Source organism: Hippocampus bargibanti, linkage group LG09, assembly GCF_051943395.1.
Source record: "Hippocampus bargibanti isolate YZ-2025 linkage group LG09, ASM5194339v1, whole genome shotgun sequence".
In the NCBI taxonomy this organism is placed as follows: domain Eukaryota; kingdom Metazoa; phylum Chordata; class Actinopteri; order Syngnathiformes; family Syngnathidae; genus Hippocampus; species Hippocampus bargibanti.
The window spans coordinates 22,414,188-22,427,879 of NC_142742.1; the positions used below are offsets into that span (position 1 = coordinate 22,414,188).

General features: G+C 40.3%; 1 protein-coding gene across 3 annotated transcripts in view; it reads left to right on the forward strand.

Moving 5' to 3' along the window:
• pals1a (protein associated with LIN7 1, MAGUK p55 family member a) overlaps positions 1-13,305 on the forward strand; it is a 43,669-nt gene extending 30,364 nt beyond the window's left edge. For all 3 annotated transcript variants that reach the window (XM_089003814.1, XM_089003813.1, XM_089003812.1), the window contains exons 12-17: positions 860-931; positions 1,013-1,177; positions 3,954-4,043; positions 6,754-6,866; positions 9,387-9,497; positions 9,592-13,305. In XM_089003814.1, coding sequence (XP_088859940.1) covers positions 860-931; positions 1,013-1,177; positions 3,954-4,043; positions 6,754-6,866; positions 9,387-9,497; positions 9,592-9,768 — 728 coding nt within the window. In that variant the 3' untranslated portion in view covers positions 9,769-13,305. The remainder of the gene's footprint in view (positions 1-859; positions 932-1,012; positions 1,178-3,953; positions 4,044-6,753; positions 6,867-9,386; positions 9,498-9,591) is intronic.
• The last annotated feature ends 387 nt before the right edge of the window (positions 13,306-13,692 follow it).

A 13,692-nucleotide genomic window follows, 5' to 3' on the forward strand; every position in this document is an offset into this window, starting at 1 on the left:
GTGGAGATATGCCCTGGAAAGGAGAGGAATGAAGATCAGTTGCAGCAAGACGGAATATATGTGTGTGAATGAGAGGGATCCAAGTGCAAGAGTGATGCTACAGGGAGAAGAGATAAAGAAGGTGGAGGATTTTAAGTACTTGGGGTCAACTGTCCAGAGAAATAGAGAGTGTGGAAAAGAGGTGAAGAAGCGTGTCCAGGCAGGCTGGAGCGCCTGGAGAAAAATGTCAGGTGTGATGTGTGATAGAAGGGTTTCAGCTCGGATGAAAGGAAAAGTGTATAAAACCGTGGTGAGACCAGCCATGATTTTGGACTGGAGACAGTGCTACTGAAAAAAAGACAGGAAGCAGAGCTGGAGGTAGCAGGGCTGAAGATGTTGAGGTTTTCTTTGGGAGTGACCAGGTTGGATAGGATCAGGAATTAGAGGGACAACTCATATTAGAGGCTTTGGAGAGAAAGTCAGAGAGGCCAGACTGAGATGGTTTGGACATGTCCAGAGGAGAGAGACTATATCCGGAGAAGGATGCTGAGCCTTGAACTGCCAGGCAGGAGACCGAGAGGAAGACCGAAGAGGAGGTTTATGGATGTGGTCAAAGAGGACATGAAGGTAGCTGGTGTGAGAGAAGAGGATGCACAAAACTGGGATAGATGGAGGACATTGATTCGCTGTGGAAAAGCCGAAAGGAAAAGAAGTTCTAAAATCACTTACATTATTTGAAGAAGAAAAGTACATGTAACGAACAACCCGTTCAACTAAAATTGAAACATTGTAATGTCATTACTTCTGTCTCTTCCCATGCAATGGGGGCACTGGTTAACAGGGATGCTGATAACACCCTTTTTATTGTCTTTTTTTCCAGCAAAGTTGTGGTGTGCTAAAAAGAACAAGAGAAAGAGAAAAAAGCTGCTTTACAACACGCAAAGAAATGATGGTAAGAAGCTGGATGCAAAAAGTACGCTATAAACACTGTACCACCATTCTTGGTTATCTCCTCATTTCCCAACTATCGTAGATATTGATGAGGAGATTCTGACCTATGAGGAGATGGCCCTGTACCACCAGCCAGCCAATCGGAAGCGGCCAATAGCATTGATTGGGCCAACCAGCTGTGGGCAGGCCGAGCTTCGTCAGAGACTTCTGAATAACCACCCTGAACGCTTTGCTGGGGCTGTACCTCGTGAGACTTAAACACGCACACATGCAGGGATGCATCTGGGCCGCGCCATTTTATGCATTTTGACAGCCGCTGGCACAACTTTGTAACTCACCTGCGCCTGCACCGTTGCAAGTCTATCACGATTAGCGCATATTGCTACATGATTGCTAGATAATACCAAAAGCATGGTTAACTACGGTACTAACTAAATGGCTTTTCCGTGACCCGCCGGAAACTGCCGAAAGAGATAATTGATTATTCATTTACCCATGGTGCATTGGAGTATTTACATCGAACGCCATCAACATCGATGTTTGCAATATGGAGCGTGAGAACAGGAGTAAAACCCTAAAACACCATTAAAAGTAGGCAGTAGACAAACATTCTCATCTTTTAAGAAACAATCAAATAAGTCCGGAGTGTAATGGCAATTTGTTGCAGCAAACTGCTGTTCATGATTCAAATTTAGTGGATATTGGGAATGGTTTCACAGGTGTTGAGGCACATTGGAAATCTTTAAAGCAAATAAATGTCTTTAAATAGACCAGGGGTGTCAAACTCATTTCGCATCGCGGGCCACATACGACCTAGGGAGATGTCAAGTGGGCCGGACCATTAAAATTATACCATACTCTGCTAAAAATAGAAAAAATATCATGTATTTCCTTTGTTTTGATGTAAAGAAGCACAAGAACATTAGGAAAATATTTATTTAATGAACTATCCTTTTACAAAACATTTCATGAAACACCTCATATTTCCTTAGAGAAATGTGCAATTTACTTTTATCATTCACAAATATGCATTGCAACTGATCCCACTGATTGTACAAAGGCACAAAACTTTAATTGGTACTGAAAAATATAGTAATGCACTTTAAGATTAAATGAGACTTTTAAAGAAAGGGAATTTTTAAACCACTTACACATACGCATATAAAATCTAAATGTAATCCCTGTAATGAAGAAAGTGTTCACCTGTCCTGTAAATGTGTAAACTTCGTACATGAAACATACATACACATACAATACATACTGAAAATTTATGGAGTTGTATGAACAGTAGAATTCCATCACAGAACTTTTGTTTTGAAGCTGCTGACTAACATTAAAGTGTGGTATGGCAGGCTGTGGGTAATGTTGCTGTCGCTGAGAAGTTTGTCAAACTGACGATGGTTCAGACCTCTGGACCGGATAAAATTTACAGTGCGAACAACCACCTCCATGACGTGGTCCATTTTCAGCGACTTGCGACACAATGCCTCCTGGTGCAAAATACAGTGAAATGTCCAGAAACAATCTCCTCCATTAAGGGCTTATACTTTGTCTTTGAACTTTGTCGCGACACCTGCTTTCTTTCCCAACATGGATCACGCGCCGTCTGTAGACAGGCTGACAACGCGGGACCGGTCCACTCCAACTCTGTCCAATACAGCAACGACAGAGCCGAAAATGTCCTTGGCTGTTGTGGTGTCCATCATTGGCACCAACTCAAGAAACTCTTCAGTAACAGTCAATGTCTCATCAACTCCTCGAATAAATATGGCCAGTTGGGCCACGTCTGTGATGTCAGTGCTCTCGTCAATTGCCACGGAAAATGCAATAAATCCTCTCTGCTCTAGTATTCCTCGTCGGGCTAATATTGGCAAAAGCTTGTCGCTTCTCGGAACATACAAGTTCAGCCGCCTTCATGATCGTTTAACGCAGTCACCGTCGTAATGTCGAAATACGGCTTCGATGCTAATACTATTTCGCTAGCAATTAGGTAGCTGGCTTTTACCGCTGCTTCATTGACTTCTCGGCTCCGGATGAAAGTTGACTGCTGTTTCCTCAGACCCGCCAGCAATTCGTTAATCTTTTCTCTTCTCAGTAGTCCTTGCAACCTGTCATATCTTTCGCTGTGATGAGTCTCGTAGTGGCGTCGAATATTATATTCCTTCAATACCGAAACTTGTTGCAAACACACCAAGCACAAAGGTTTTGCGTGCATCTCTGTATATAAATAGGACATGGTCAATTTTTCTTTGAAAATTCTACATTCCTTATCTACTTTTCTCCGTTTGGATAACGACATTTTGGCTAATGAGGGTGTAGCGGAGAGGCAGAGACCAAAGTATTAACAACGTCGTAACAAGCAGTAGATGGCGCATTGACACCGTCGGCTGTTTTGAGTCTGCCTCAGTGATGCGCCGTGTCTTCTAATCTGATGGAACAAGTGTGCCCCTTAGAGGATAAGCCATGAATTGCAGCGAATTAAAAATATCAATTCCATGTCTTTTATGCATTTTTCCACTTCCAAATTATCCTGCGGGCCTGATTGAACCTCCTTGGGGGCCGGTTCCGGCCCGCGGGCCGTATGTTTGACACCCCTGAAATAGACACTCGTAAGAAATGTAGTGCTTGCTATGTTCTCTTTGTCTTCTCTGTAATACCGTAGAATATCAAAATAGCACAGGATTGTGTATTAACTAAAGAAAATAGAAAATGTTTATTTTATGTATGAATAATTTATTTGACTTGAATTAAAATTGTTGACATATTAAAAAAAACAGATTTTATTCGAATCATGTTTCTTCATTTGCAATTTAGAAATATCATGCTGCAATGAATGTATTTTGGTTTATTTCAATCAGTTTTGTGTACTCCTGCAGTCCATTTAAATCTGGCCCATCAATGTTAGAATTTGGCCTCCTTTTCAGACACAAGGGGGCCAACTGGCCGGCTTTTTTAGTTTCCCAGATGCATCCCTGAACATGCAATGTTTGTCCTGTATACCCACCTGACAATGTGTGTTGCAGATACAACGCGGAGCCGGCGTGATGTCGAGCTCGGTGGTCGAGACTATCATTTTGTTTCTCGTCAGATGTTTGAGACCGAGCTGGCTGCTGGTAAGATTTCAAATCGAAAAGAATTACCGTAATTTCTGCACTATAAGATGCACTTAAAAGTTTTCAGTTTTCTCAAAAGCCGACCATGCACCTAATAATCCCATTCGATTTATTTATGTAATTAACAACCTCCATAGATTCCCATGGAGTTGTTTTCTTGTTAGTAATCGATTCTTTGCCATCTCTGGGTTATTAGCAAGAACCAGTTGTTAAAATGAATTGACATGTGCATTTGCCAACACATAGTCAACAGCCAAATACTTCTTGAGGTTCTGTACAGCATTATGAAACAAAGATAATACCAAAAGCATAGTTAACTACGGTACTTACTAAATGGAGGAAGGAGATAAGACCTCTCCCTTCACCTCTATGTGCCTTCTGCCCGTCTCACCACAATGGGGTACAGAGCTTTCAGCCGCTCTGCTCCCAAACTCGGGAATTCACTTCCACCCAACATCCATAATATTGACACCCTTCCTACTTTCAAATCCCACCTCAAAATGCATCTATTTAAAATTGCACATGGTCTAGTTCAGACATCGGCAACCCGCGGCTTCAGAGCCGCATGAGGCTCTTTCACCCCCCTGCTGCGGCTCCCTGCGGCTTTGGAAAATAAATAATGAGTATTTGATTTAATGTATATTATTTTAGTTCGTTCGTTTTTAAAATGTAATTCTAAATTTGAATATTATGGTGATTATAAATACAGTAAAGTCTCGTTATATCGATATCGGTTATATCGATAGTACCGCTTATTACGATACTATTTCTATGACCGCAAGGAGAAAATTACATGCGCGCAGGGTCGGATATATCGATAGTCCCGGTTATATCGATATTTTTCGGACTCCCGAGAATATCGATATAACGAGACTTTACTGTAATACAAAATAAAACGTATTCAATTTTTTTCTCGCTCATAATATACGTCACAACCAACGACATTGGACGTATATCCGGTCACAACCGCCAAATTGCGCACAATATCTTGAATTTTTCGACCCCCAGGTAGGCCAACTATGGATAAATCTATAGAAAACAGAACGTTTAATGATACGTGGGCAGATTCGTTCGCCTTCACTGCTCACGAGACGGGTTTAACGGTATGCTTAATATGTAATGAGAAGTTAGCAAACAACAAAAAGTGAAATGTCGCAAGAACCTTCCAGAACCTTTGCTCAAAAATATCCGGATGGAGATGAGAGAAAAAGAGCCGTTTCGGAACTGATGCGGAAGGCTGATCAGAGCAAAAATCATTTCATGAAGTGGATGAAATCTACAAATTCAGCTACATATGCTAGTTTTGTGGCCTCTCAGGAAATAGTCAGGCACGGGAAGCCGTCAAATAGACATTGAGTATTAAATTTGAAAGTAATCTTCAACCCAACGTCTTTTTTTCGGAGTTTAAAATGTTTTTGCCGACCCCTGGTCTCGTTCAATCAGCTATTATTTATCATTTCATTTATGGTTCTATTGTTTTGTGTGTTGTTTTTTGATTGTAAAGTGTCCTTGAGTGTTTTGAAAGGCGCTTGGAAATGACATTTATTATTATTATTATTATTATTATTATTATTGTTGTAAGTATATTTGGCCCCTTTTGGTTTGTATGCCTTTTTGTTTATTGTCTTCAGAACTTTTGCCTTCCATATAATAATAATAATAATAAAAATAAATGTTGTTTCTGAGCGCCTTTCAAAACGCTCAAGGACGCTTTATAGTCAGACGATAAGTTTTTTCTGCCGTTGAGCAGTGGCAACCACACGCGCCAGTTAATGATTTTTAATGCCATTTGTATTTGTTTCATGTCCGTGTTTGTTGCTGCTTCTTAGTTTAGTTAAAGCTTCAGCTGTTATGAAGGATCTTTAAAAAAAATCCCTCCCTATTCTCATCTAGTGTATCTAGTGTATGGACAGTGCAACTGAAGCTACTATTGTAGCTTCTGTATAATGTGCCTTATTCAGTGTGCCCTATCACACCGATTGCAATTGGCCAAAGAATGATCCACTTCAGGAACTTGAAAAACTTCACACAGGGGGGAAATGGTCATGGAATTTCCAAACAATTTCTGGTAAAATGAAGTTGGGGAGATTTGAAAGTATTGCGATTTGTAAACGTTCTATCGGAATGAACTGTTTTAAAATCGGCCATTCATTGAAGGTGTGCTTAATAATTCAAAGCGCCTTATATTGCGGAAGATACAGCATTTGAATTTCTATGAAATAGGCCAAACATCTCAATTTCCTAACTCTGATCCATCATTTACTCCTACAGATTTAGACATAAACCCAATAGATTCATCACATTGATTTCAATTGGCCAAAGAATGATCCACTTCAGGAACATGCAAACTTTCACACGTGTGGAATATGTTTATTGGTGAGCTTTGAAAATATTCCAAATTGTAAATGTTCTATTGGAAGGGACTGGAAAGAAATGCACAGGCATCATATAAAACTACTGAAGCATATTTTCAGAAGGTTTATGATTAGACTCGCATTGGTGGAATTGTTGTGGTTTAAATATGTTTCTTCTAAACTTTAGAAGCTATGTTTATCAAAGCTAACGGTTAGCTGTGCTAGATTTCATTGATATGTACTCGTTTTTGCCATGTAAACACATGTTAAAATTCAGTTTACCGAAGTGTGCATTGCCAAATTTTATTTGCCACGATTAAACACTTGGGTTTGTATGTCCGCAATACTTTTCTTAGGCAAGCTGATTGAGTCCGGCGAGTTTGAGAAGAATCTATATGGGACCAGCACAGACTCAGTGAGACAAGTTATCAACACTGGGAAAATATGTGTCCTCTGTCTACATACTCAGGTTGGTGTGCGTACACACATGCACACACAAGAATCAACATTAGCCAGCTAGATAACCCGCTCGATAGCTAAGTGGGGACCAGGACCATGCACAAATGTCGCTGCCATTTGACGGTCGTCACTGAACAGCTCAAGGGCCATTTTTCTTTTTGGCGCCCGTCATGGGGGCAGAATCTTCACAGCCCTGCTTTGTGCAGTGGAAAGGTCACTGCTGTTGGACGGACCAAGGCTCTCGCTGGAAGCTATTAGCTCTCTAGCTGACTAGCTATTAGCTGGCCATTAGCTAGCTCAGGGGTGTCAAACTCATTTCGCATCGCGGGCCACATACGGCCTAGGGAGATGTCAAGTGGGCCGGACCATTAAAATTATACCATACTCTGCTAAAAATAGCAAAAATATCATGTCTTTCCTTTGTTTTGGTGTAAAGAAGCACAAGAACATTAGGAAAATATTGACATTTAATGAACTATCCTTTTACAAAACATTTCATGAAACACCTCATCTTTCCTTAGACAAATGTGCAATTTACTTTTATCATTCACAAATATGCATTGCAATTGATCCCAATGATTATACAAAGGCACAAAACTTTAATTTGTACTGAAAAATATAGTAATGCACTTTAAGATTAAATGAGACTTTTAAAGAAAGGGATTTTTTAAACCACTTACACATACACATATAAAATCTAAACGTAATCCCTGCGTACACCTTACAAACTAAGAGGAGTGATTCTAAATTTGTAATGAAGAAAGTGTTAACGTGTCCTGTAAATCTGTAAACTTCATACATGAAACATACATACACATACAATACATACTGAAAATGTATGGAGTTGTATGAACAGTAGAATTCCATCACAGAACTTTTGTTTTGAAGCTGCTGACTAACATTAAAGAGTGGTATGGCAGGCTGTGGGTAATGTTGCTGTCGCTGAGAAGTTTGTCAAACTGACGATGGTTCAGACCTCTGGAAATTTACAGTGCGAACAACCACCTCCATGACGTGGTCCATTTTCAGCGACTTGCAACACAATGCCTCCTGGTGCAAAATACAGTGAAATGTCCAGAAACGATCTCCTCCATTAAGGGCTTGTACTTTGTCTTTGAACTTTGTCACGACACCTGCTTTCTTTGCGACCATGGATGACGCCCCGTCTGTAGCCAGGCTGACAGCGCGGGACCAGTTCACTCCAACTCTGTCCAATACAGCAACGACAGAGCCGAAAATGTCCTCGGCTGTTGTGGTGTCCATCATTAGCACCAACTCAAGAAACTCTTCAGTAACAGTCAATGTCTCATCAACTCCTCGAATAAATAAGGTCCGTTGGGCCACGTCTGTGATGTCAGTGCTCTCGTCAATTGCCACGGAAAATGCAATAAATCCTCTCTGCTATAGTATTCCTCGTCAGGCTAATATTGGCAAAAGCTTGTCGCTTCTCGGAACATACAAGTTCAGCCGCCTTCATCATGCATCGTTTAACAAACTCACCGTCGAAATAGGGCCTCGATGCTAATGCTATTTCACTAGCAATTAGGTAGCTGGCTTTTACCGCTGCTTCACTGACTTCTCGGCTCCGGATGAAAGTTGACTGCTGTTTCCGCAGACCCGCCAGCAATTCGTTCATCTCTTCTCTTCTCAGTTGTCCTTGCAACCCGTCATATTTTTTCGCTGTGATGAGTCCCGTAGTGGCGTCGAATATTATATTCCTTCAATACCGAAACTTGTTGCAAACACACCAAGCACAAAGGTTTTCCGTGCATCTCTGTAAAGAAATAGGACGTGGTCCATTTTTCTTTGAAAATTCTACACTCCTTATCTACTTTTCTCCGTTTGGATAACGACATTTTGGCTAATGAGGGTGTAGCGGAGAGGTAGAGACCAAGATATTAACAACGCCGTAACAAGCAGCAGATGGCGCATTGACACCGTCGGCTGTTTTCCGTCTGTCTCAGTGATGCGGCGTGTCTTCTACTCTGATGGAAAGAGTGCGCCCCTTAGCGGATAATCCATGAATTGCAGTGAATCAAAAATATTAATTCCATGTCTTTTATGCATTTTTCCACTTTCAAATTATCCTGCGGGCCTGATCGAACCTCTTCGGGGGCCGGTTCCGGCCCGCGGGCCGTATGTTTGACACCCCTGAGCTAGCTGGATAGCTCAAATATTAGCGAGCTGAATGGCTCAAATGGATGAAAAGCTAGCTATTATTATTATTATTATTATTATTATTATTATTCATGCACGGCTTTAAACTACCAACCTTTGTAATTATTAAATATACAGTAAAGTCTTGTTATATCGATATCGGTTATCTTATTACGATACTATTTCTAAGAACGCAAGGAGAAAATTTACATGCCGCAGGATCGTATATATCGATAGTCCGGTTATATCGATATTTTTTCCGACTCCTGAGAATATCGATATAATGAGACTTCACTGTACTTGCATCAGTGAAAATGTCGTTTGTTTCTGGCGTTATTGGTTTAGGGGACCTAATGTGTGTTTGTGTGTACAGGCCCTAAAGGTGCTGAGGAGTTCGGATTTAAAACCATACGTCATCTTTATAGCTCCGCCTTCCCAAGAAAGACTCAGAGCTCTGTTGGCGAAAGACAACAAGAACCCCAAGGTGACGGCTCACCTGTCTGGAGGGGGGGATATCGTAATTTTTGCGGCATATAACTTTGAGCGTTCTTAATCCTAAATTTTGTATTTTGGTACAGCCCGAGGAGCTACGGGACATCATTGAGAGAGCACGGGAGATGGAGCAAAGTTGGGGTCACCTGTTTGATGCCATCATAGTTAACACAGACCATGACAAAGCCTACGCCGAGCTGCTAAGACTCATCAACAAACTGGACACAGAACCCCAGTGGGTGTCCTGCTCCTGGTTACGCTGACATTCTCCTTCACCACTCTCTCATTCTCTCACGCAAACATGTGCAGACAGACATGCTTAACAAATTTGATACTCCACAACCTAATGAAAGGTTTATGCCACTGTTCCTCAAGATATTTTTGAGGGTGTTATGTAATAGCAAATTCCTGAATCGTCATATATTTTCAAATGTAGTTAATTTTTTAAATGTATGAAGTCCGCCGATAGGATTACTAGTTTCTCCAACTTCACCTCCCTATCTTAGGTCCAGGATGAAGTGATGGTGCGGAAAAATGGATTTAAAGGACAACCGACACTATTTTTTGTTTCCTAATTCACATCACAAAAACGTGTTATAGCATCTAAAATACCCAAAACACAGAGGCTGATATTTTTAATCAAATGCAAAACACCAATAAAAATGACTTAAAGTGTCCCAAAACTACTTCAAAATGACCTCAGAAAGTTTCAGAAGGTCCCGCCCCCTTGTTCATGACGTCACGCCGGGACGTCTTGCCTTGCTCGAGAATCAAAATAATGGCTTCAGATTTGGAGAAGATGCGTTCTTGTGACTCATCCAGTTATGAATATGATTCAAATAGTTCTGAAGAGGAAAGCATAAATGTTTGCAATCAATTAAAGACGTCCTCCCGTATCAATTCGAGCCGTCAGGACTCCAATGTAGCATTCCAGAAAATGCACCGGATGGCGCACAAGCTCCAAATGGGCTGATTTGTCTGCTAGGAATTTGTGTCAACAAGAATCAAATAGTAGTCTTGGTGCGACACACAACGATTCACCATCACATTATTTATGTGCTTTCCTTCTAATTTTGCCATCAACACGGATCAACACGAAGTTTTCAGACCAAACAAAGTACCCAAAATGCATTGTGTGTCGCTTTCTCGGTCAGGGGCGTTCCAGACATGAGACAGGCATCGTCATCAACTCGAAAACAAGACTTCCTGACTATTCAGCGCGAGTCTTAAAGGACAACCGACGTCACTTTTTTGTTTTTTAACTGATACCAGAAAAACGTTTTATAGCATCTAAAATACCCAAAACATGCAGTATGTTATTTTTAGTCAAATGCAAAACACCAATAAAAATGACTTAAAGTGTCCAAAATCTGCAAAAAAATTGAGCTGCGAATTGGGCATTTTCAGAAAGTACCGCCCCCATTTTGTGATGTCACGCCAAGACGGCTTGCATTGCTTGTGAATCAAAACAATGGCTTCAGATTCGGAGAATAAGCTTTCTTGTTACACATCCAGTTATGAATATGATTCAAATAGTCATGATGAGCAAAGCATACATGTTTGCAATCGATTAAAAATTTATTTGGGCCATTTTTAGGCAAACGGCCGGGGGTAATGTCTCACCCAAAAAGAGGCAGAAAAATGGCGACCAGCTCCGGTGAGGAATGAATCAGCCCGTTTCCACAGGCTGATACATTCCTTCCATGGAGTTTGCCTCCCTCTGCTGGCGGCTTTTGGGTGTAAGACATGGTTTAAAAAAAACAGTACAGCAAAATACATTGACGTGATGGAAAGACGCTACAATGCATCTTTTTTACGGTGAGGAGGCGGTCCTTTTCTGACGTCACGTACGGCCTCGTCACCAACTCAAAAACAAGACTTCCTGAATGTTCAGCGTGAGTCTTAAAACGTAAAATATAGCTATATGCAGTGGAATCTTATGAAAATACGCCCAGTAGAAGTCATTTGAAGTCATTTTACAAATTATGGACACAACTTATCCGGAGGCGTCGGTTGTCCTTTAAATTGATATTTAATCATGTGAAATTATAGTTAATGACTTGCATTTCTAAATAGAAAAAAAAAACTTTCAGTGATTGAAAATTATGCTTGATCCGTTTGACTACTTTGCAAAGAAGCCAAATGACAATTTGGATATAAGAAGTTACTCCTTTCACTCCAAACATCCTAACATAAGAGCACAGTGAAATCAAAAGAATCAACATTGGAGCACACGTTACAAGTATGTGTTGGTGATTTGATAATTTTTTAATGCGCTGTACGGTATGTATTTTTTTTTTTTTTTTGTAGCGTAAATACACAGTACCAAGACTATTTATTCAGTGGTGCTGTATCCTTTACGAGGTACTTAGGCAACTGTTGGAGGAATCGTTGTTGCTTTCAAATGAACTTCCAATCACTACACTCGACCTCCTCTGCTCCAATCACATTCCAATCAAAGCTGTACTAGTGATTAGAAATGTAAGACTTTGTCATATTAGCAGACTCCTTAAATCATGGTATTCTTTGCAATTTACTTTGATGCTGGATTGAAGGTGTCAGGTTGATATATTAACAGTGAATTTCTTCATTTGCCATGAGTAATGAAAGGAAGTTCATGTGTGTATGAATATACTCTATATTGATGTCACACAAAGCAAATCATTTGAACACCTAACACAGGGTTCGGGAACCTTTTTGACGAAGAGAGCCATAAAAGTAAAATATTTAGAAATGTTTTTCTGTGAGAGACACACATGCACGTGATTTCAACAAAATGTCAGAATGTGTAATTTAAAATAACTGTGATAATACTCACGATTAGTATGAATAGTTTTCCGTTCCTCATGATGGGTAAAAAAAATCCAGCCAAACGATCTGAATGAAAGTCAACTTGCCGGGTGAAGTTACTGCTAGCTAGCCTGCACACTGCTCATTAGCGTTCACGCTTGCTTTCTGCTGTCTCTCACAGAAGTATATTGATGCTAACGTTAGCATGAAGCTTGTCAAAGTGCCACTGACATTCAACTGTTTCATCGATGGTATTGTTTCATTGCAAATTAGAATCAGAACCTTTTTTCTCCACAAAGGCAAATTCTTCGGTCCATTCAACCTGAAGTGTACGATACTCGTCATTTTTTTTTAAAAGGAGGCGTTTTTTTTTTTTTGTTTCGACATGAGGTCAATGTCATCCAATCAAAATTGCGCTTTCTACCAATTGCCGCCCAAACAGGAAATGAACAGCAAAAAAGCGAGAATATGTATTTCGTTTTATCGGCGAGCCAGATGCAATCATCAAAAGAGCCATATATGGCTCGCGAGCCATAGGTTCCTGACCTATCAGATTCTGCACTACATCACACTGTCGTCTATTTGTCATGCTGACGTGCTCTCTGGCACAGTCATCATTCCTGAATTCTCCAAAACACAGACCTTCAACATTTTTATGATTTTTTTTTTTTTAAGGGCATAACGGTTTGTTTTTTATTTTTTGCAATAATAATAATAATACATTTCATTTATAATCTCTTTTAAAAAATTCTCAAGGACACTTTACAGTCACAGGATATTTTTTTTCCGCGGGTGAGCGGCTGCAGCCACAAGCGCCAGCGATCACTGAACCCGGAAGTAACAAAGTAAAAAAAACAAATATGACAACACAAAGACACCGAGAGTCATTCATTCTTCAGCACTTTCTGTACCATCGTTGTGACGTGAAGCAGTTCAATGACCTCATCCTGTTGTTATTTCAACTATCATAATTGAATATATACATTATTAAAGTGAATTGTTTTTACTTAGTGCGGTAAGAAGAATCCATGTACATTTTTTTAAGCTCCACCTTTTTGTTGTTTGTTTTTATAATGAAGTACTGGCTTGGCTAATGTCCTGACCACACCTATTGATGAGGCCTATTTAGTAGTTCAAGATTGTACATGTACTGCTATGTAACACTTAACCAGGCTGGATGTAGTGATTGATGGCTCCAAACCGCAGCCTGATGAACTTGACTGACTGACTGGTTGGACATGTAGTTTTGACAGCATCCTTTTGAAATTAATAATATGAACACAGCACTTGATATTCTTATTCTTGGATGACTGTTTTATGTTCTCACTTAACTTCGACTCTGTCCCATCTGATCACATTGCCATGTAAATGACCACTGAGCCTTGAGGAGTGAAGGG